We start from the raw sequence: 23,737 nt of genomic DNA on the forward strand, positions 1-23,737 counted from the left end.
TTAAACAGGGCCTAAAGTCAACCATATACCCCAACCTAGAGGTGCTCTGCCAGGATTATTATTTTTATATTATTTATTATTATTATTATTATTCCCAGAGATATCTGAGGTTATCACAACTTGCAGAGTCTGGGGGAGGTAGACAGTGCTTCTGGTATCTTTTAGGCAGATGCCAAGATTGTTGGTAAATATCCCACAATGCTCAGGGCAGCCTCTCACAACAAGGGATTATCTAGCACAGTGGTTCTCAACCTGTGGGCCACAACCTCTTTGGGGGTCAGATTTCAGATGTTTATATTACAATCCATAACAGTAGCAAAATTACAGTTATAAAGAAACAAAAAAAATAATTTTATGGTTGGGGGGCCACCACAACATGAGGAACTGAATTAAGGGTCACAGCATTAGGAAAGTTGAGAACCACTGATCTAGCACAATGGATCAGTAGCATCAGGGCTGACAAGTTCTGTACCAATTCATACTTACTTATACTACTAATTGTTACCTGTGTGGCATTTTCATAATAGTTAATTATCTAACAGAAACACCAAGATATTATTCTATCTTTCATACTAAATTTACTATTTAAGAAAATACATAAAAAATAAATTGTATCTATTAGCCCCATTATCATGTCATAAACCACAAGCATTTTACAGGCTCCACCTATATTGGTTTTAGATCTTAAAATGCTTTCCTAGAAGCTGGAAACAAAGGCACTGATGCTAGCAGACAGACATTCAGAATTAAAGAAGTCTAATGGTTTAGCTAGATAATACAGGAATACACATATTCAATTTCTCCACTAGAAAAGTCATTCATGAATCTCCACTAACAGACCCTGCATTGGCTAGCTCTCAGTGTTAAGGAACCTGTGCTGACCCAGGCACAATCATCTTGTGACACTAGCAATCAAATGCATGTATCCAAAAGATGCCTGGAAAAAGATAAACAGAAACTACCAGCCACCGGCCCTTCTAACTTCCAAGGGAAGCAAGGAAGACATAGTCAATAAAACTCAAAAATCTCATATCCCTCCACTAAAAAAAAGAAAGAAAAAAAAAACTTTCCTAATGTTTTAGTAGGTCTTCAACACACATTTTAAGCGAATGTAGGTCCAGATACTTATTCAGCCTTACCTGTCAAAAGCAAATGAGAATCACAACACAACAGTGCATCCCCAGGGACTGTTTCTCAGGCTAAATGACTCAGGAAATGAGAAATTATCTGAATCTTTACCATAACACTTACTGTAATGTTAGTCTGGTAAGAATCCAAGTTTCTTTACAAAGCTGTCTACAATACTTTCATGAACCAATCTTAAGCCAGTGTCTAGCGGTGGAAAAAATAACGTTAAAATATTTTCTGGCTCATGATAAAATGCTTCCAATGACTGCAGCAGCTGTACTGCCGTATCATTTGATGCAGTCACAAGGAAAATGAAGTTAAAATATCAAGCTATTCCTAATCTAAGAAACAATTAAAAAAACTCAAGAAATTAATCAGACCTAAAATAGCAAATTTTTCAAATATTTAAAAAGCAGTATGTAACAACTTTACTGTGAAGAATATTGTTACTCAGCTATGTTGGTAAATGAAGAGAGCATTTAGCCTGGATGCTTAATTAATCGCAGGCAACTAAGTATCACGGTCAAAGTTTTTGGAAGACCTATGTTCTCCGATGATAAAAAATATGTCAGCACCTTAACCCTGGCTTAGGGTCATGAACATTCAGAGCTTGGAGGGGGTAAAAGTTACCTTCTTTTTCTCGATGTTTCTAATTTTGTGTTTAAGGCATATGAGTCCATTATCAATATAGGTTTCATACGCCTGGGAAGGAGAAGCAGCAGAACTGAGAGTAGACTGCAGGGGGCTCAGGGCCTGCTGGCTTTCCCCGTGCTGACTGTGGTTCACATGGGACTTGGCTGACTTCATATTTCCCACTCTTCTCTCCTCTGAATGGCCTGAAGGTGACTGGTAAGCGAAAACAGAGGTCGCTGAAGGATTGGGGGGAGGGAGCAGATTAAGTACAAATGTAAACTAAAGGTGCACAGCAACCTTTAACTTCTCTGGAAAGCCTTTCTTTAAAATACAATGGTGCTTCAGACAGCGTACTTCCACTCCCTACTGCGGTCACTGGCCGCAAGCAATGGCCAATAACGATAGCCTATGCGCAGGCAAAATTTACACTATAGGAACGTTTCCAGAAGTTCTATTTCCCACACGGAGAACTGCCAAGCAAGCAAAGGCTTCTGACTCCTCCTCATTCTCAATAGTTTCTACGGTCATCACCCAAGTGGGGGTACAACCAGTTTCCACATTAGCACCTCTTTACCTGAGCCTTTACCAGAGCCCCCAGAGTCTAAGTGAACCAAGTTTCTTGAAGAATGTTCGTCTCTTTGGTTGCCCAGAGCCTAAGCAAGTGCATCACCCCTGGACACGCTGGCTAACCAAGTCTTCTCACAAACTGCACGCCGAGGTGGCTTCCGGATGTATTTACACCAACTCACAACCACCCACTCCCATACCGGCAAGCCTTCCAGTGCTCCATCCAGGAGTCCTCCCCTGAAGGAGCACAGCCGGACAGACCCTGCATGCCACTGCTCTTTAGTGCCCTCAGAGCCCAGCGGCGCCTCAGCCGGGGTCACGGGCCCACGCAGCCCACCAGACGCAGAGGCTCTGCAAGGCCGCTGAGAGAGCCCGAGCACAGGAGGCTAAGGCGCCGCGCCTCTCCACCCAGATGCGGCCGCGCAGACCCGCCCACCCCGCCGCCGCCCTGCTTCACCTCCCCGGCTGCCTCGGAAGCGCGCGGGAGCCCGGCGCGCTGCGACGTAGGCCGACGCCACCCCACACTCCCCTCTCCTCCTCCCGTCCCTCCCTCCCTCCCTCCGCCCTCCTCAGCTTAGCCCGCGGCGGCAGCCGAGAGAGCACCCATCCGACTCCGCCGCTCGCGCCCAAGTTCGCCCAGCCCGGCGCGCGCAACTTATGTAGGCCGCGCACAGAGCGACCACGCCCAGATACCGCCTACTTCCTGTCCTCTGCTCCGCCCCCTAGCGCGCTCCCCTTAGGAAGCTTCGCCTTCCGGTGTCCCCTCCCACTCCCCGCCCCTCCCCTCTCGGGTACGGGCCTCCTCGACCCGCCCCCTTCCGGTACCCTGGACCTGCGGGAGAGAGACGCTTCCCGGAGCTCCACTCCGCAGGCTTCCACTAAGCTCGTGCGTTTCCCGCGCTTTTCTGCTGTTCCTGAGGCTCTGCACCTGGTAGCCTAGATGAGCCTGCTTGTTTCAGCCAGCATTAGCTGATTACCTGACCTTGTGCAGATGATTCCAATCCCTGAAAAAGAGGCAAAAAGTCGTGCGCAGAATGACCAGATAAACCACTCTCCAGGCTCTAACGGTTTAGGTGGGGACATTTAAAATACAAGAGCATCTTTGCCCCCTCAGATGATTTTTTTTTTTTCACTGTAGAATGAGGAAGAGCATTTCCTCTCCGGACTCATCCTATAAGAGCAGAATGCTCTGGGACAGCCCTACCATAAAAGCAGAACAGATGGCTGCAACCGTTGTGATTAGGAGGGTGTGCGGCAAGGCTATGTGTTGCTATGAAATAACTCGTTTCTTTGGCACTGAAAGAGCTGGTAAGATTATTTATTGAGTTGCATAAAGTTAGTAGAAAAGACTCAGCTTCTGAAGGGCTGGTGGTGTTTCCTGTATCAAATGGAAGTTTTAGGGGGATGGCTTACTCCCTAATCCTAGGGAGGCAGGGACAGGCCTATGCAAAATGCTACCTCAAAAACCAAACAGACAAAATAATAAAACTAATAAATAAAAAACAATGACTTGCCCCCAACTTGTGTCCAAGTATTTTACCAAATAGAATAGATTTTTAGTCCTATCCATGAGGCAATGATAAATATTTAGAACAGGGCAGTCAAAAGAATAATCAAATAAACAAAGGCCCAGCTATTTTAAAGTCTGGCCAAGACCACAAAAAAAAAAAAAAAAAATCACCTTGGTTTTGGCATTTCTTGATACTGTATTTTGCCACTTACCATTAGAGTTCATCCTGGTAGTATTATATACATCTTCGTTTTATTCTATTTTATTATGTGTATTATTCTATTTTATTATGTGTATGGCTGTTTTGCCTGCATATATGTTTGTATATCATATGGTTGCCTGGTGCCAGAAAGGGGTGTTGGATCCCCTGAAACTGGAGTTACAGACAAATGTATGTGAGCCACCACCTGGGTCCCAGTGATTGAATCCAGGACCTCTGGAAGAGCAGCCGGTGCTCTTAACCACTGAGACATCTCTCCTCCCTCTCCTATTATGTACCTTAATTTTGCACTTTAGCTTTGAATTTCTGAACCCCATAAGTAACTTGAACATGGGGCAAACATTGTCTGTTTCCTCCTTATTTATAACCAGAGAAAGAACATACTGCTGAACTGAGAGAAGGAAAGCTAATATACTCACCTTTTGCCACACAGAATGGACATGAAGCCTGTGATGAGCACATCTTTGGAAACTTTAACTGACATATTTATATTAGCATTTATACCTTTGTTAGCCTGTGTTAATAATGAGCCTAAAAATAATATTTTCCAACCAGGAATAGTGGCACACACTTTTTTAGACACATACCTTTACAGGCATGTACCTCCCAGCACTCAAGAGGCTGAGGTAGGAGGGCAACCTGGGCTACATAGGAGACTGAATCCCCTCAAAAAAAGGGGGGGCTTCCAGAATTAGCATTTGGGCTATTAGATCCAGCTATAATCCTAACTACTCAATGGAAGAATTGTTAATAAATCTATACTAATTCATTTTTCAATATGAATTGTAAGGATAAATCAAAACAATAGAAAAGCAAAAATAATTAAAATTCAAGTGTAATAAGGTATAGTTTGTATAAGCCTATAATAACACTGGTAAGAGAATGTCCCACAATGATGTAGCAATGTCTCCTGAAAATTAAAAAAAGGGAAATTTAGGGAAAACAAAGGTCTCCGCTTTTCATACCAACTCTTAGGCAGCTGAGGCAAGAGAATCACAAGTTCCAGGCCAACTTGTACCACTTACATACAAACAACAAACAGATGGGTGAAGGTGGAGTTCAGTGATAGACTGCCTGCCTACCATGTATGAGGCCCATGATTCCATCACCAGCACAAGTTGCTCTTCTAGATGACCTGAATTCAACTCCCAGCACCTGCATGAGGGTTTACAACTGTTTGTAACTCCCTCTCCTGGCCTCTGTGGACACCAGGCATGAATACGGTTCAAAGACATACATGCTGGCAAAAAAATAAATAAATAAATTAAATAAAAAATAAAAAAATAAATTAATTAAAATTTAAAAAAAAAAGTTTGCCAGGTGTAGTGGGGCAACCTTTAATCCCAGCAGTCTGGGAGGTAGAGGCAAGAAGATCACTGTGAGTTCAAGGCAAGTTTGGTCTACATAGAGCTCCAGAAGAGCCAAGGCTTAGCAGTGAGACCCTCTTGCAAAGCAATAAAACAATCAATCTTTTTATTTTGGAAAGACAATGTAGGGTGAAAGAGTGAGCCAAGGAAACACACTCTGGCTCTGAAACCAGAGCCAGTGAAAGAAGCACACTTTGGCCCTGAAACCAGAGCCAAAGAAACACACTTTCATCATAAAACCAGAGCCAGAGAAAGAAACACACCCTGGCCCTGAAACCAGAGCCAAAAGGTTAAAAAGAGCCAGTGAAAGAAACACACTTTGGCCCTGAAACCAGAGCCAAAGAAACACACTCTGCCCCTGACTAACTCAGTACAAAAGACAACCAAGCCCTGATCAGGAAAACCAACCAATCCCTGAGCATGACACGAGCCAATTCCTGAGCATGAAACCCAGCCAGTCTCTGAGCTTGTCCAAGCTAAGGGCTTGAAATCCAACCAACTCCCACCCTTTAAATCTCCACCCTGAAAAACTGCTGCCCTTAAGAAGTCCTATATAAGCCCTGTCCTGTTCAGTTTGCTGCTGCCCTTTTCCACCCCAGCAGAGGCAGCCGCCCTCCTGGATTCCTTCCTCTCAATAAATCTCTCGGATGAGGTTTGGGTGAGACCTTCATTTGCCAGAATGGAGCAAGCGGGAGCAGAGAAGTAGCATCTTTTGCCTGAGCAGACAAGAACCGAGCAGAATGGAAAAGGGCAGAACATAACAGTAATATTTTCACTGGTGAAACTTTCCCGGAGCAGAGCGGAGTTGTTACACTCTGGGGGACCTGAGCAGAACTGGTTAACAACTTTGCTGGAGAAACCCTCCCCTGCTGGGGAAGAGCTGTAATGTAACTTTCCCTGGAGCAGGGCTGCTATGCTTGTGGTGACTTTGTGATACTCCTTGGCTCCCGACTGCCAGGATCCCTTTCCATCAGAGTTGCAATGCTTACACATACCCCTAGAATTTCATTTCTCAAAATATGTTTTATTTGCCCCTCTTCCATTCCTTAATTTCCATAAAGCTTTTATTTGTCTTGCCAATTCAGAAGCAAAGTGTTTATAGATTTGAACCTAACCATGTGTCTTAGGTTTTTTGGGGTTTTGTTTTGTTTTGTTGTTGTTGGTTTTTTGTTTTTTGGTTTTTGTTTTTTGTTTTTTGTTTGTTTGTTTGGGGTTTTTTTTTTTGTTTGTTTGTTATTTTTGAGACAGGGTTTCTCTGTATAGCTTAGGAACCTTTTTTGGAAATCACTCTGTAGTCCAGGCTGGCCTTGAACTCACAGAGATCCGCCTGCCTCTGTCTCTTGAGTGCTGGGATTAAAGGCATGGGCCACCACTGCCTGGCACTTAGTTTGACTTTCTATTGCTGTGAAAAGACACCATGACCACAGCCAACTCTTATAAGGAATACATTCAATTGAGTGGTGGCTGGCAGTTCAGTGTTAGCAATGTTGCAACTCTGGGGGAAAGGTACCTGACTGGGGAGTTAGGCAACGCCTTGATCTGCTAGGACAGCTCTGACAACTGGGACAACTGAGCTGCGATGGAGGGAAAGGTATCCCGGATACCTCGAGCTGCCGGGACAGCTCAGCCCTGGAGGGAAAGGTATCCCGGATACCTCGAGCTGCCGGGACAGCTTTCTGGCTCTAATTCTAAGGCCTGGGTATATTTCTTTCACTGGCTCTGATTCTAGGGATAAAGTATGTTTCTTTGGTTCTGGGTTTGGGGATAAAATGTTCCTTTCTCTGACTCAGGTCCCAGTTCTAGGCTGTGTTTTTTTCACTGGTTCTAGGTTCCAGGGTCAGGGTAGGTTTCTTTAGCTGGCCCCTTTTCCCTATATTCAGTCCATTATCATCATTGCGGAGATCATGGTGGCATGCAGACAGATGTGGTGATGGAGGAATAGCTGAGAGTCCTACATCTTGCAGGCAACAGGAAATCGACTGACTGTCACATGAAGGAAACTTGAGCGAAAGAGACCTCAAAGCCCACCCCCCACACTGACACACTTCCTCCAACAAGGCCACACCTCCTAATAGTGCTGCTACCTTTGGGGGCAATTTTCTTTCAAACCACCACATTCCATACCCTGAACACCAAAGGCTTATATCCATATCTAAATGCAAAAAAAAAAAAAAAAATGCATTCAGTCTAACTCCAAAAGTTCCCATAGTCTATAACAGTCTCAAACTTCTTTCAAAGTTCAAAGTATCTTCTGAGATACATGGCAATACTTCCAACATATAATGGCACAGGTTATACTTTACCATTCCAAAAGGCAGGGAAGGGAGCATAACAAGGAAATACTGGACAAAAGCCAGACCAAACCCAAAAACTCTAAACTCTGCTTCTGCATGTCTGATGTCAAAACGCTCTTCAGATCTCCAACTCCATTCAGCTTTGTTGACTGCAACACACGTCTTTCTCTTGGGCTGTTTCTACTCCTTGTTAGCAGCTTTCCTCAGCAGCTGTCCCAAAACTCTGGCATCTCTAACAGCTTGGGTTCTTAGAGGCAATCCAGGCTTCAACTTCTCAGCTTCACTCAATGGCCTCTCTACTAGGCCTCCATTCAGGGACACTCCTGACATACACACACCTGGGTTCATCCCATAACCCCTTTCTTCTATCCTTAATTCTAAAGCCAGAACCACGTGGCAGAAGCTGCCACATTCTGCTGCTTGCTGGGGCTGGAACATGGCCCCCTCATTCAATTACATCTTCACCAGCTTTTTGTCATTCACTGCCTCAACTGTCCTAAAACTTGCTCTGTAGACCAGGGGCTGGCTTCACACTCAGATCTGCCAGCCTCTGCCTTCCCAGTGCTGAGATGAAAGGTGTGCACCACCACACCTGGCCCTAAGCTTTTCTTCAGTTCCTTTTCAAAAGTTGGAAACTTAGCTGGGTGGGATCTTGTACTGAGGTCACCACTCCCTTTATTCCATTTCTTAATCTACTTATCTCCTTGACTATAGAATTTAGCTCTATTCCACTTCCTGGTGCTCTTCTCAAAAATTTCATTTTGTAATTTATCCTGCTCAGATTGCTCCTCTTCATTATAAATTTTCATTAGAGTTACCAATAAAAAAAAAAAACACATGACAGAATTTATACTAGGCTGTTTTGAGATTTCCTCTGCCAATAGAATTAATCCAAAACTCTTCTCCTTAGCCTCAGGAATACTCTTCAGACAAGTCCAAAAGTTCTTCACCAAAATATCACAAAAATGATCTCTAGGCAACATACTAAAATTCTTCTCTGAAACCTCTTGATCGAGTCCACATAGTTCAATAACTCTTAGCAACACTGTCTTCCATGCTACTTGTACAGCCCTTTAAGCAGCACTTCAAGCATTCCACTGCTTTCCAAACCCAAAGTACCAAAGTCCAAATTCCTCCATACAAACACATGGTCAAGCCTATCATAGCAGTACCCAACTCGTGGTACCAACTTCTTGATGGGAGAATTCCCACCGACCTACAACTGTTTTGACTCCAGAGTGTTAGCACCCAGCTTTGATCTGCCTTTTGTGATTGTTACCTCCTGTCTCCTTACCTGCTGTTGGAAGTCTTATCTGAGAGTTTTCCTAGGGGGTCAAGGCAAACTTAGTTTAAGAACAATACAGAACACTGTGGTATTCTTTTAATGAGAATTTGTGTTTGGCATTGTTCCTCTGGGGAACTTATAATATGAAGCTTTGGTATACGGAATTGACTTGCTGAAGGTGTGAATTGTTTAACAATAAAAGAGCCCTTTGCTAAGCTACAGTGGACCAGTCCCTAGAGATGAATCCCCCCTACAGCTGGGAAAGGCAGATTTCATAGTTTCTAACTAATTATGGTGGTTTGAAAGAAAATGGCCCCCAAAGGGAGTGGCACTATTAGGAGGTGTGGCTTTATTGGAGTAGCTATGGCCTTGTTGGAGGAAGTGTGTGACTATGAGGCAGGCTTTGAGGTCTCAAATATGGTCAGGCCACACCCAGTGTCTCAGACCACTTCCTGTTGCCTATGAGTCAAGATATAAGAACCTCAGCTCCTTCCCTAACACCAGTCTGCCTACACACTGCCATGCTTCCTGCCATGACAATAATGGACTAACCTCTGAACTGTAAGTAAGTTATTGTGGTCCTGGTGTCTCTTCACAGCAATAGAAACCCTAACTAAGACAATAATTAATCTAATCAATTAATATGTAGCCTTGTCTGGCCTAGAACTTGCTACGTAGACCAGGTTGGCCTGGAACCCACAGAGATTCATTCATTCTGGGACTAAAGGCATATCCACCCAGCTAAGATTAATGTTTGAGGGGCTTATATTTTCCTTCAAATTATAATCAGATTTCAGTAGCTTTATTTATGTTTGTGGAACTGAAATAAATACATTATGCTTTGGCATTCAAGCCCCCTTGAAGTCCCTTAGGAGAGCAGTGAGTAGTTGCTGACTTCCTGACATGGTCTACATGACACTTTCCTTCTTCCCTTTCTGGTATCACCTCCCACTTTGAAGTTCTACTTTAAATTCTTTTTGTGATTATTATCAGGCAGCCAGATGTGGCACAGGCCTCTAATCCCAGCATTCAGGAAGCTGGGTAGGAAAATATTTACAATTTGGAGGCCAACCTGGTCTACAAAGTGAGAACCTGTCTCATAAAAACAAGCTAGGAAAATGGCTCAGTCAATAAGTGCTTGCCACACAGGCAAGAAAACTGAGTGCTTGGATCGCCAGAACTCATATAAAAAAAAAAAAAACAAAATATGATAGTATGCATCTGTAAAATAAGCACTATAGAGGCAGAGACAGAAGTCTTGGGTCTTGCAGGCCAGCCAGTCTGGCTGAAATGGTGAGGAATTCCAGTTTCAGCAAGAGAGGGTGTAGTGAGTTTTTCTCTGGCTGCCAGCCAGCTCCCAAATCATGACATGGAGACTTATTATTAATTATGAAAGCTTGGCCTATAGCTTAGTCTTGTTTCTAACTAGTTCTTATAACTTAAATTTAACTCATATCTATTAATTTATGTCCGGCCATGTGGCTTGTGGCTGTTACCTCTCCTCCTGCATGTCCTGCTTCCTCTGCATCTGGCTGGTGACCCTGCCCTTCTTCTTCCCAGTGTCCTCTGTGCCCCCAAAATCCTGCCTAGCTATTGACCATTCAGCTTTTTATTAAACCAATCTGAGTGACACATCTTCACAGTGCACAAAAAGATTATTCCACAACATGAGGGAGACACCCAGCACTGATCTCTGGCTTGTACACACACACACACACACACACACACACACACACACACACACACTACACATCACAGTGAAAAAGTTGACTAAATGAAGGTGTGCAAGCAAGTTCTAGATCCCCTGTGGCAACTGAGCTTGTGACTCTAATATAAATGGTTCTCCATTTGCCTCATCCATCATAATTTTATTTTTAGAGCTTTTGGAAATTAACCTTTTTTAAATCATGCCACATTCATTAAAGCTTTAAAGTGGATGTCTGTATCAGAATAAATTCAGTGAATTATTTGAAAAATAATATTTCCTGTAATCTCAGCAGGAATTCTGAGAGAATGACCTTCTTCCTACAGGTTAGCAACCTACAGGGCATGGAAAAGAAAAGGAAATTAACGTGCTGATTTTCATAAGAAATAGAAAAATACACAACCTGTGAAACATTCTTGAAAGCAGTCAAAGGAAAGGGGATGGGTCCCTACATAGGCATTCATAAAACAAGACATCCTCTAGTTGAAGATTGTTACATTTGTTTATGTTGTGGAACATTTGTTTAATGATGCAAACATGTATTACATTCTTTTTGTTGCATTTGTTTGACTCTGTGAAGCTGTGTTACTGTGCCTGTCTAAACACCTGGTTAGTCTAATAAAGAGCTGAACGGCCAATAGCTGGGCAGGAGAATGGATAGGCAAGGCTGGCAGGCAGAGAGAATAAATGGGAGGAGAAATCTTGGAGGAGAAGGTCAGGAAGCAAGAGAAAGGAGGAGAGGAGAACAGTAGGGGCCAGCCACCCAAGCCATAGACTAAGAAGTAAAGGAAGATATATAGACTAGAGAAAGACAAAAGCCTAGAGGCAAAAGGTAGATGGGATAATTTAAGTTAAGAAAATGGGGCTAGAAATAAGCCAAGCTAAGGCAGGGCATTTATAAGTGAGAAAAGGTCTCCCTATGTGATTATTTGGGAGCTGGGTGTTGGGCCCCACAAAGAGCAAAGAGTAAAATAAAACAAACATCAACAATACCCTGTGGTGGTTTGAATGAGATGGTCCCCATAGGCTTATTTATTTGAATATTTGGTTCCCAATTGGTGGACTGTTTAGGAAGGATAAGGAAATGTGGCTTTATTAGAGGAGTTGTGTTACTGGGGGTGGGCTTTGAGATTTCAAAAGCCCTTGCCAGGCTTACCAAGTCTCTCTTTCTCTGCTTGCTTCCTTTGGATAAAATGTAAGCTCTTGTCAAGTGTGGTGGTGCATACCTTTAATCCCAGTACTTGGAAGGCAGAGACAGCAAATCTCTGTGAGTTCAAGGTCTACGTTGTGAGTTCTAAGACAGCTACAGCTATGTAGAGAGACCCTGTCTCAAATATATATATATAAGTTCTCAGCTACTAATTCAGCATCATGCCTTGCTTCCTGCCACGGTGGTAAGTTGCCTTGGACATGGTGTCTCTTCATAGCAACGGAAAAGTAATTAAGAGAGCTCCCATCTTAGAAGAGTGCTGATCTCCATTCATATGCTTCATGCTGCTGAAGCTGCCTGGGCTTCTGTACACATGTCCAAGGAGACAAAACAGATGTTGCTGCTAGTAGGAATACATAGGACTCCAGGCCAATGCTGGAGAAGCATTTTCTCCAGGACAATTGCTTTTGGTATCCCTACCTACTTAACTGTCACTGTATTAGTCACTTTAAGTTGCTATGACAAAATACCTGATATCAATCTGGAAGGATTTAATGTTTTTTTTTGACTCACAATTTCAGAGGTTCCCTTCCACAGACCACTGGCTCTGTTGCTGTGTCTGCTGGGCCTGTGGGGATTGCAGGGCAGGGCTTCTTACTTCATGGCAGCCAGGAAGCCCATTATGAGAGAGGGAAAGGACAAGGACAAGATCCAACCATGAAAGCCAGGGAGCTGGCATGCTCCTATCACCTCAGCACTCCAGAGACAGAAGAAGCAAAAGGATCCCAGATGTCATAAGTCCAGAGGTCTTTGGGCTCACAGATAAGCACTAGGGGAACCTGGAATGTTAAACACACAGGGTTATTTCTACAGAGGAAGTGATACATAACCTGTTATCTACCTAGAAGGTAGCCTGGTACCTTGACACTGTTTGGTCAAGACCATGCCAGATCCTCTCCCAGACCCTTATCATGAGCTTGTTTTTCTTAGTCAATCTATAGAATCCATACTTATGGAAGATGTCACAGGTAGTCAGTCTATAGAACCCATCTTTATGGAAGGTGCCACATATAGTCAATCTATAGAACCCATCCTTACAGAAGATGCCACAGGTAGTCAGTTATAGAACCCATCCTTATGGAAGATGTCACAGGTAGTCAGTCTATAGAACCCATCTTTGTGGAAGGTGCCACATGTAACCAGTCTATAGAATCCATCCTTACAGAAGATGTCACAGGTAGTCAGTCTATAGAACCCATCTTTGTGGAAGGTGCCACATGCAGTCAAGCTATAGAATCCATCCTTACAGAAGATGTCACAGGTAGTCAGTCTATAGAAGCCATCTTTATGGAAAGTGCCACATGCAGCCAGTCTATAGAACCCATCCTTACAGAAGGTGCCACATGTACTTCTCAAAGACCCTCGATGTAGTCAAGTTCAATATTTTGAACTTTATTGTACACATGGGACTGAGTTAATTATCACCAGCAAAGTTTTTCCCAACTCATGCTGTGCTTAAATGTGACTAAAATAAACTACTCAGGGTCAGACTCCTGAAGTTTAAACCAACACCAGCTACTTAGTCCTGTTGAACTGAACTACCTTCTTGCATTCCTTGGATTGTTACTCTACTGGCTATGATTGTAACACAGACTCCGAAAAACCAGAAGTCTGAGGCTACTCTTGTTTATGCAGTTATTACCAGATCATCAGGCTGTGGTGTATAGAGAGACACTGTCTTGAAAATAAAAAAGAAGAGAAAACACGAAAGTTACACCTTAAAGATCTACTTCTTCCAACTGGCCCTACCTCCTAATAGCCCATCCAGCTGCAAAGTCATCCCTTGATTAACTCATCAAGCTAGCATCCTCATAACTGAATTACTTCTCAGTAGTGCCACCAGCGGAGGGCCAAACCTCCAACACATGAGCCTTTGAGGACATTGTTTACTCAAACTATAATGGTTCTCAATTCCAAAGTATCTTTTCAAGTCATAGCACCACTGCTTCTTCACAACAGCCTGTGTGGTGTTTGTTTGATGTTTAAACAACATTTAGAGGTGAGAGAGACAGCTTCAATGGGTTAAAAAAAGGCTGTGGAATATTCCTTTACACTGTGTGACTATATGTCGCTATGGTTGGGTTAATAAAGAAGCTGACTGGCCAGTAGCTAGACAGGATAAGGTTAGGCCAGAGAACCAGACTAAGGACAGTGGGAAGAAGAAGAGCAAAGTCAGAGGAGTCACCAGCAAGACAGGAAAAGGAAACAGGATGTGCAAGATTAAAGAGAGGTAATGCCATGTGGCAGAATGTAGATTCATATAAATGGGTTAATTTAAGTGGTAAGAGTTAGCTAGTAACAAGCCTGAGCTATTGGCCAAGCATTTATAATTAATATTAAGTCTCTGTATTGGCTATCTGGGAACTGGCAGGTGGGAAAGAAAAGTCTGTCTACAAAAGGCACTTCCCAAACAAGGCTAACAGCCCAACCTCAGTCCCTGGGACCCACATAAAGGTGGAGGAGAGTTGTTCTCTGACCTCCTCATGCACACCATGGCATGCATATACTCACACATCATATATACATACAATACTACTTTAAAAATTTTTAAATTAACATTTGGCACCTTGAAGAAGCACAGTGGCAGAGTACTTGCCTCACATTCTTGAAGCCTGGGTCCACTCTCCAGCACCACCAAAAAAACAACAAAAAAGAGAATTTCTTGGAGCTGACCAAATGACTCAGTGGGCAGAGGCACTTGCTGCCAATCTGGATGATTTGAGTTCAGTCTCTAAGACACACATGGTAGAAAGAGAAGACCAACTTGCACAAGTTGTCCTATGACCTCCACACACTTTCCACGATGTGCATGCCCACACATGCACATAAAATTAAAAAAATAAATAAATATATACAAGCTAAATTTAGAGGTGACATAGAACCTCACGCTATAGCCCAGGCTTGGCTGTCTCATTCTTGTAATAACAACACTTGAGAGCCTGAGGCAGGAGTATCACAACACGTTCAAGTCCAAGCTGGGCTTTCTAATGAGATTCTGCCTCAAATCTGTTCCCCTAAACAATAATCACTCACAGACGTTCTTCTTCAGACATGTGAAAAGTAAGAAGACCCCAAGGGAGGAGGATCTGCCTAAGTACCTAAGTCTTGTTCTGTCATCAGTGCAGGAAGAGAGCAGAACACAGACACCCATAGCAAACACTGAAAAGGCCAAGCACCAGGATTACCAGGAGGGTTTGACTGTTAGTCCCTGCCTCTGGACTCCACTGGATTGGGTGGGAACATGCATGTCTAACAAGTTCCCAGGTGCTGTTAATAGTACAGGTCCAGGGACCAGACTTTGACACAGTTACCAGGCCCAATAACCATCAGAATCCCATGTAAGGTTCAAAAAGCCCAGAAGTTTCTGAATATGGTGACACATGCCTTTAATCCCAGCACTGGGGTGTTGCAGGATATTTGATCACACTGTGAACCCTGAGATTACATTATTTACTGGAAAAACCTGTTTCTAGTTGGTGTGGCTCAGCCCTAGCACATGCCCTTAATCCAAGAGCTTTCTGCTTGAATATTGTAAACAGGATTAAATAACGTCAACTATAGGTCAAGAGACAAAACAAGCAACCAGTTGACAGTAAGTCGATATAGGATTATTAAGAAAAAAATAGAAAGCAAGAGGTAGTCAAGAGGATGGACACATAGGAAGTATGGATACATAGGATGGACACATAGGAAGTAGAAAGGAGGGACATTCAGTTGGAGGAGTCTTGTTTGAGACGGTAGGAGAGAGGAGAAGCTTCTGGGATGTTGTTGGAGGAGGAAGGTCAGCTGGGTGCTTTCTCTGCCTCTCTGAACTAGCAAGATTTTACCCCAGCATCTGGCTCCTAAGTCTTTATTGATAAAATCAAATAATTGAAATTTAGTAAAAAACAAGACTGGGGGGCAGAGGCAGTTGGATCTCTGCGAATCCGAGGCCAGCCTAGTCCACAAAGTGAGTTCTTGGACAGCCAGGGCTACACAGAAAAACTCTGTCTCAAAAAAATCAACAAACAAACAAACAAAACACACAAAGGTCTGTGCCAGAACCCAGTTAGAATTTTCCAGAGTGTGGCCCAAGGGATCCGTTTACTGGCTTACTTGAAAAACCTCTGAGTTGTATTTTGGTATTCAGCAGGTATGATGTTTCACAGGCTCAAGTACCCAGAACTACACTAAGACCTAGTACATGCCTATAATCCTAGTGCTTTGGAGGCTGAGGCAGGGGGACTGCCACAAGTTTGAGGCAAGCCCAGCCAGAGCTATATAGAGAAATCCTGTCTGGAAGGTGGGGGTAGGGAGCATGCATGATCCACAACGGAAGGGAAAGAAAAAAGCAGCCTTAACCTGTAATCCAGTCCTTTAGGAAGTGGAGCCTGAGTCACATAGTAAGGGTTTCAAGGCTACTAAAACTTGTCAGATGGACCCATTTAGACCCACAGAGCATTTTCAGGATTCAAACATGAACTCTCTTGTAGTATGTTTAATTCTTTAAATTTAATTCCTGATATTGATATTCTTTGGAGAATAACTGTTTTGGTATCTTAGATACATAAAAATGAGCACTTTTGCAAAGGAAGTTCTTAACAATTCTAATAGACAAATAAGGAGGCTCTGGCATAGCCATGTAAGTCATCGGAGTGTTACCATAGCTACAACATGAAAACATAAAACTGGACTAATAAATGGAGCAATCATCAACGTGTCAAGTTTATCCCTTAGAAATTGATTGTCATTTATCTAAATCTAACGGTATAACCAGATTGGTAGTTCATATGTTTATCAAAACTAAATATTTAAGCAAGGCATAGTGGAACAAACCTGGGAGTCCACCCTTCAGGCAACCGAGGCAAAAATATTGCCACAAGTTCAAGGCCAGCATGTGCTACATGGTAAGTTCGAGGTAACCAGGGCTATGAAGCAAGATGCTTTTTCAAACAAGAACAAAAATTAATAGCTTTCCCCAGGTGATATAACTTCTCCAACATTCTCCATGTACTGTTGTTGCTTTGTTTGTTTGTTTTTAAGATATTTTAATGGGGGCGGTGATGGATTTTTCGAGACAGGGTTTCTCTGGGTAGCCTTGACTGTCCTGGAACTCACTCTGTAGACCAGGCTGGCCTCGAACGCACAGAGATTTGCCTGCCTCTACCTCCTGAGTGTTGGGATCAAAGGCATATGCCACCACAACCTGGCTGATTTTTTTAAACTATTATTTTCTGTGTATGGATGTTTTGCCTGCATGTATGTCTGTGCACCATGTGCATGTCTGGTGTCCTCAGAATTCAGAAAAGGGTGTCTGATCCCCTGGAACTGGAGTTACAGATAGTTGTGAGTTGCCATGTGTATACTTGGAATCAAATCTGGGTCCTCTAGAAAAGCAGCTTGTGCTCTTAACCATTGAGTCATCTCCCCAGTCTTGTTTTTGTTTGTTTGTTTTTTGAAACAGGATTTCTGTGTGGTCCTGGATGTCCTGGAACTCACTTTGTAGACCTGGTTGGCCTTGAAGTTAGAGATCCTGCTGCCTCTGCCTCTGACTCCTGAGTGCTGGGACTAAAGGCATGCACCACCACGTCTAGCTTGTTTTGATTTTTTTTTTTAAGATTTACTTATTTATTTTATGTATATGAGTGCTCAGTCTGAATGTATGGCTTTTTGCCAGAAGAGGGCATCAGATCTCACTATAGATGACTGTGAGCCACCATGTGGGTGCTGGGAATTGAACTCAGGACCTCTGGAAGAGCAGCCTGTGCTGATACATTGTTTGTAATCTAGGAAATAAAGCTTACCTGAAGATCAGAGGACAGAGCCAGCCACAGAGCCATAGAGAACAGGCAGTGGTGGCACACATCTTTAATCCTAGCACCCAGGAGGCAGGGGCGGAGATCCATCTGGATTTCTGTGAGTTCAAGGCCACACTGGGCTACACGAGTAAATCCAGTCTAAAAGAGAAACAGAGCCAGGCAGTGGTGGCTCACGCCTTTAATTCCAGCACTAGGAAGGTTGAGACAGGAAGTGATATGGCTGAACAGAGATAGGAATATAAGGCAGGAGGAGACAGGAACTTGCTCTCTTTTGGCCTGAGGAGTTGGTAAGGTAAGAGGTGGTGGCTGTGGCTTGCTCTGCTTCTCTGATCTTTCAGCTTTCACCCTGATATTTGGCTCTGGATTTTTATTATAAGACCATTTAGGATTTGCGCAACAGTAACCAATGCTCTTAACCACTGAGCCATCTCTCAAGCCTTTTGGTTTTTTTTATTTTATTTTTTTGATTTTTTAAGGCACTAGGTACTCCTACTCAGCCTGGAAGTCAATATGTAGTCCATGCTAGCCTTGAACATGTGGAGATCCTCCTGCCTCTGCCTCCTGGGTGTTAGGATCACAGATGTTCAACACCACACCCACTTTATATGTAGGTTTTTACAACCTACTTCTCTTCATAATTAGTTAATAAACACTGAATGCAGAACAACATTGTTCTTCTACTTTGGGTATTTTGTTAAACAGGAAGCCAGGCTGCCTTTCAATTATATTCTCCAACGATAAATTATGAATTAGATAACATAGGTGATTTCATCTTTTCTTTTTTTTCTATAATGTCCTCTTTGTTCTAGGTCAGACTTCTTACCAATAAACTCCTGAATTCTGCCCACTCTGCTTACTAAAACGAACTATCAAGCTTTGGCTTGTTGTAGACAAATGAAAAAAAAGTAGTTTAACTTTGGATTTACCTTATGGTTCACTTGGAGAAGTTGGTTATTGTAATTTGTAGAGTAGTATTTAATTTAATATCTCTGAAATTGGATCATAGTGAGTTGTTAATGAACCAAATGGAAGAACACAGCAGATTTATTGATAAAATAGGAAACAGAATTTTGTCATACTACACTTGAGTAGAGAAAAAGCAGCAGTAATATGAAAAGAAGCTTAAATGGAAATATTGTGAAAGTATTTTCAACTTTATATGTTAAGTGGAGGAGACACTTTGATTTCTAAGTAGATAATAGATAATGCCAAAGTAGTAAGCCTGGTTAAAATCTGTTCAAACAATTTACAAATTGCTTATGTCCTAATATTGTAGCACTCCATATTGGTACATTTAGTAGTGAGAGAATTCAAGTTTTAATAAATGACAGTTAAGTGAATGATTTGAGTAAGTTATTCAAAAATTTCAACTTATATTTCATCTTTGTAGCCACAGAGCTACAAACACAGTCCCAAGAATAGTATTCTTCCACTGCTTGACAGTGAATAAAATATTTGAGTCTTTTTGGGGGTGTAGGAGAGAGTATTTTGAGACAGAGTATTACTACATAGCTCAGGCCAACCTCAGACCTATGATCCTCCTGCCTCACTCTCCCAAGTACTGGTGTGCACCACCATATCTGTCTTAATATTTACAAAAGGAACAAGTGACTGTCCTTGGCACCAGGAATTTGCAAGCTAGAGCAGAACTACCTAAGGGTTGACTTAGATTCTTCTCTCGATTCTAGGGAATTTCTTCTTCCAGTTCTCCTTGCCAACCCACTGCTCTCCCAAGCCATCCAGCTTCTACTTCACATTCCAGCCAACTCCCTGAGAATGCAGATGCTGAGCCAGATACCACCCCAGCACTCAGGACACTGAAACAGGAGGATGGCAAATTCAAGGCTATCCTGGGCTCCAGAGCAAGAAAGACCCCATCTAAAAGAAATAACATTATTGGGATGCAGCTCAGTATTTGCCTAGTGCATTCAAGGTTCTACTTTCAATCTCTAGCACCAAAAAGGAGATAGAAATGCTGAAGTAGGACAGTCTAGGCTGAAAGCTGCTGAACCTCAGACAAGTTACTTTAGCTGTTGATATTATGATGGAAACAATATTAGTACAGTTTAAGATAAGATGGCCAAACCATAGTCAAATTCCTGTGATTTGGGACTGAATAGATGGTTTGGCAGTTAAGAGCACTTGCTACTCTTCCAGAAGACCAGAGTTTGGCTCCCAGCACCCATAGTGGGTAGATCACAACCACTTGAAACTCTAGCTCCAGAGGATTCAATACCTTTGACCTCCACAGGCACTGAACTCATGTGCACATATACATACATATACACACACATACACATAATTTTAAAATAGAAATAAATCTTTACATAAAAAAAGGAAAATAGATGAAGTGAATTAAGACATGTAAAGTGTTTTGAATGCACCACCTTCCTGTGGTAGGCAGCTTCTGACATAGTTCCCCATGGTCTCTGATTCTTGATTCAGATCTGTGTAATACCTTCCTTTTGAAACATGGAATATAACAAAAGTGATGGTGGATGGTGAGTTTTTTTTATATCAATAAAAACTGCTAAAAATAGTACATCTGTCTATGTCTGTGAAGAGGTTTCCAGAAAAGATGAACATTTGAATGTATGGACTGAGTGAAGGAACATTCACTCACCAATGTAGTGAAGAACTACTAAGAACACAGTCAGAACAAAGAATAACTTTAGTCTGCTGGAGCTAGAACAGTCACTTTCACCGATTTTGCCCACTGACATGTGCTTCCTGGTCCTTGGGCCTTTCTTTAGCTAGAAGGAAACTCTACCAATGGTTTTCCTAGGTCATCAGTTTACAAACTGATACCACTTCCTATTTCCTCTTCTTCCCACCCATCCCCTTTTTCCATTTTCTTTTTTTTTTTATAATTTATTTACTTTATTTTTATTTCATGTACATTCATGTTTGGCCTGCATGTATGTCTGTGCATGTGTGTCAGATTCCCTGAAACTGGAGTTGCAGACAGTTGTGAGCTGCCACGTGAGTGCTGGGAATTGAACCAGGATCCTCTGGAAGAGCAGCCAGTGCTCTTAACTGCTGAGCCATCTCTCCAGCCCCCCATTTTCCTTTTCTCCCTCCTTCTATTGCTAGTAATCTTATTGTCCTCCGGTGTTGTGAACTGCTCTTAGGAGAGTCTTGCATGGTAAGAAACTGGGCCAAGACTTTAGCTACCAGGCTATGAGAAAATGAAACTTCAGTTTATTTTTGAACTTACAAGGAACCTAGCCCACTTACATCGTAGTGAGCAGGCAGCCAAACCTTCCTGCTGGAGTTTTAATGGCCTCTAAAGACCTAGCCAAGCTGCAATCAGATCCCTGATCCACAGAAATTGAACCAATAAAAGCTGTGGTAAGTCAGCCATGGGGGTATATGCTTTTGATCCCAGCACTCAGGAAGCAGAGGCAGGTGGATCTTTGTGACTTCCAGGCCAGACTGAGCTACATAGTGAAATCATGTCTTTAAAAAAAAAAGTTATATTAAGCTGCTAAATACTAAATCTAGGGATAAGTTCTTATGCAGCAATAGGTAACAGCACCAAGCACCCTACAAATGTCAGCTAGTGACAGGATTCTCAAGTTCCTACTTCCCCCAGTAATCACACCTTGTAAACAGAACCACCATCCAAGTTGATCAAACCAAAGGAAGAAAAATATTTAATTCTTTTTTTTCAATCCTTCTTCTAAATAGAAGAAGCTTCATGAGTATCTCAGTAAAAACACTTAGAGGAGTAGATTGAGTCAAGCTTGAGTGTGTGTGTGTGTGTGTGTGTGTGTGTGTGTGTGTGTGTGAGAGAGAGAGAGAGAGAGAGAGAGAGAGAGAGAGTGTCTGTGTGTCAAGCTTTAATAAATAATAATAAAGAAATAGAACAGAGAGAGAAGCCAAGGCCATTCAGGGTCTTGAGGGTGATGGAAGAGGCTGAAGTTTTTATTCAAAATGTGATGGGAAATGAAGCGAGGACATTAAACTGTGTTATTAGATGATCTCATGTTTTAATCTGAGTCTTAGTTCTTGTATAAGACCCTTTGGCTACAGTGTGGAATAAAAATTATAAGTCAAAGGTGAAGCAGAGAGACAAGCAAGGGAAATGCTTAGCATTTTACATAAGCGATGATCATACTTCAGGTTAATTGCCCTGGCAATAAAAAAATGTCTGCATATAGGAATGGATTAAACAACAGCAACATGTTTTTTAAAATATGGTTGATAACATTGGCTGAATAATGGTATGAGAAAAGAGGCCCGGAGTTTGGCTGGCATGGATTTAGTTTGACCTATAGGAAAAGATGGGGAGGTACGTATATCTAAGAGTAGAAATCAATGGTGTGGTGGCATATACCTATAATCCCAGCACTAAAAAAGGTGAGACAAGAGGAGCTCTATAATTTAAGGCCAATTGGCCTAAAGGATTAGTTCTAGGGCAGCCTAGGCTACAGAATGAGACCCTGTCTAGAAACAACCTCAGGTGGGAAGACTTGACCTCACTGAGCTGCTGTGGACTGATGCTGGATCTATACCTCCTGCCCAATCCCATCCTGACTTCTATGTCCATGGCCAACTGTTTCTGGCTATTCATCTAATGCTGCCCCCATCATGCTCAATGGTGCTCTTGACAGGCCTCTGGTATTCCAGGAGCCACATACCCAGCACTGTGATACTATATCTCACCACTCACTACACTCACCCAACTCTTGCCCCTTTTCACTGTGTGTGTGTGTGTGTGTGTGTGTGTGTGTGTGTATGAGAGAGAGAATGGAACATCCTCTGAGTCTCCCATTTGACATGATGGTGGGTTTTATAGCCTATATAATGTGAGGCACTTTAGATCAAACCCAGGGGCCTCTCACATGCTAACCAAGCACTCTACCATTCTACCTTCCTATCTCCCTTTCCTTTCTTTTCTTCTTTAAATGCTTTTATTTTGAAGCAAGGTCTTACTAAATTACCTAGGCTGGTCTTAAACTCATGGTCCTCCTACTTCAACCTGCCCAGTAACGGTGTACCAAGCACAGCCCTCATATATACGCATTTTGGCATAGACATTCTCTGGGCATTCCACCTCTTTCACTATTTGCTACGCAGAGCATCCACGGTTTCCTCAGTCATATGAGCAATACTTGTAAGATACAACCTTACAGTGTATTAGCGCCATCTCCTGGATGCCTAGCCAGGGCATGACACTGTATCATGACTGTTCTAAGTAAACTCCTTTTTCTATCTTAAATTCAATTCCCTTTCCCCAGGATCCAGTCCTACACATATACCCCAGTTCCAGAGGATGCAAATTAGCCAAGGCCTACAACTTCAGGCTACAGTCTTCTCTCTCCCTCCAGAGCAGGCCCCACGCCTCTGGATTTGATGACCAAGACAAGAGCAACATGGAGAAACCCTGTCTCAAAAAACAAAACAAAAAAACTGACTCCCAGGCAGTTTTTTTTTTTACCTCCACATGTGTGTAAGCACACACAAACACACAAAATAAATGTTTAAAAAGTAATCATTTTTTAAAAGGTGACAAGGGGGCGGTGGTGGTGCACGCCTTTAATCCCAGCACTTAGGAGGTAGAGGCAGGCGGATCTTTGTGAGTTCGAGGCCAGCCTGGTCTACAGAGCAAGATCCAGGAAAGGCACAAAGCTACACAGGGAAACCCTGTCTCGAAAAATAAATAAATAAAAAATAAATAAATAAATAAAAGGTGACAAGGTATTCTTCAGCTTTGACAGTGCATGCCTGTAATCCCAATATTTGAGAGGCAGAAACAAGACAATCGCAAGTTCAAGATTATTTCTAACTGCATATATTACATTTAAGTCCTGGGCTACATGAGACCCTGTCTTAAAATAATAATAATGAGAAAAGAATCACAGTGGCTGGAAAGCCTAATATAGACGAGACTATATCCAGTTCAGCTTTCCTAGTGCAATCTGCAACCACAGTGGTGTACTTCAAATTATTTTTTTAAGATTTTTATTTTTGTGTCTAATTGTGTGTATATGTATCTGTCTGGAGATGCACACATT

General features: G+C 42.5%; 1 protein-coding gene across 16 annotated transcripts in view; it reads right to left on the bottom strand.

Moving 5' to 3' along the window:
* Caprin2 (caprin family member 2) overlaps positions 1-2,956 on the bottom strand; it is a 46,921-nt gene extending 43,965 nt beyond the window's left edge. For 5 of the 16 annotated variants that reach the window (XM_076568372.1, XM_076568371.1, XM_076568368.1 and 2 more), the window contains exons 1-2: positions 2,786-2,956; positions 1,759-1,974 (exon numbers count right to left, since the gene is read on the bottom strand). In XM_076568372.1, the coding sequence (XP_076424487.1) occupies positions 1,759-1,935 (177 nt within the window). In that variant the 5' untranslated portion in view covers positions 1,936-1,974; positions 2,786-2,956. Of the gene's footprint in view, positions 1-1,758; positions 2,408-2,528 lie in introns of those variants that run through there. The other 11 variants (XM_042274382.2, XM_016005193.3, XM_016005191.3 and 8 more) reach the window with 8 other exon arrangements.
* Between the last annotated feature and the right edge of the window lie 20,781 nt (positions 2,957-23,737).

The sequence above is a fragment of the Peromyscus maniculatus genome, chromosome 3 (genome assembly GCF_049852395.1).
Source record: "Peromyscus maniculatus bairdii isolate BWxNUB_F1_BW_parent chromosome 3, HU_Pman_BW_mat_3.1, whole genome shotgun sequence".
Taxonomy (NCBI): Eukaryota; Metazoa; Chordata; class Mammalia; order Rodentia; family Cricetidae; genus Peromyscus; species Peromyscus maniculatus.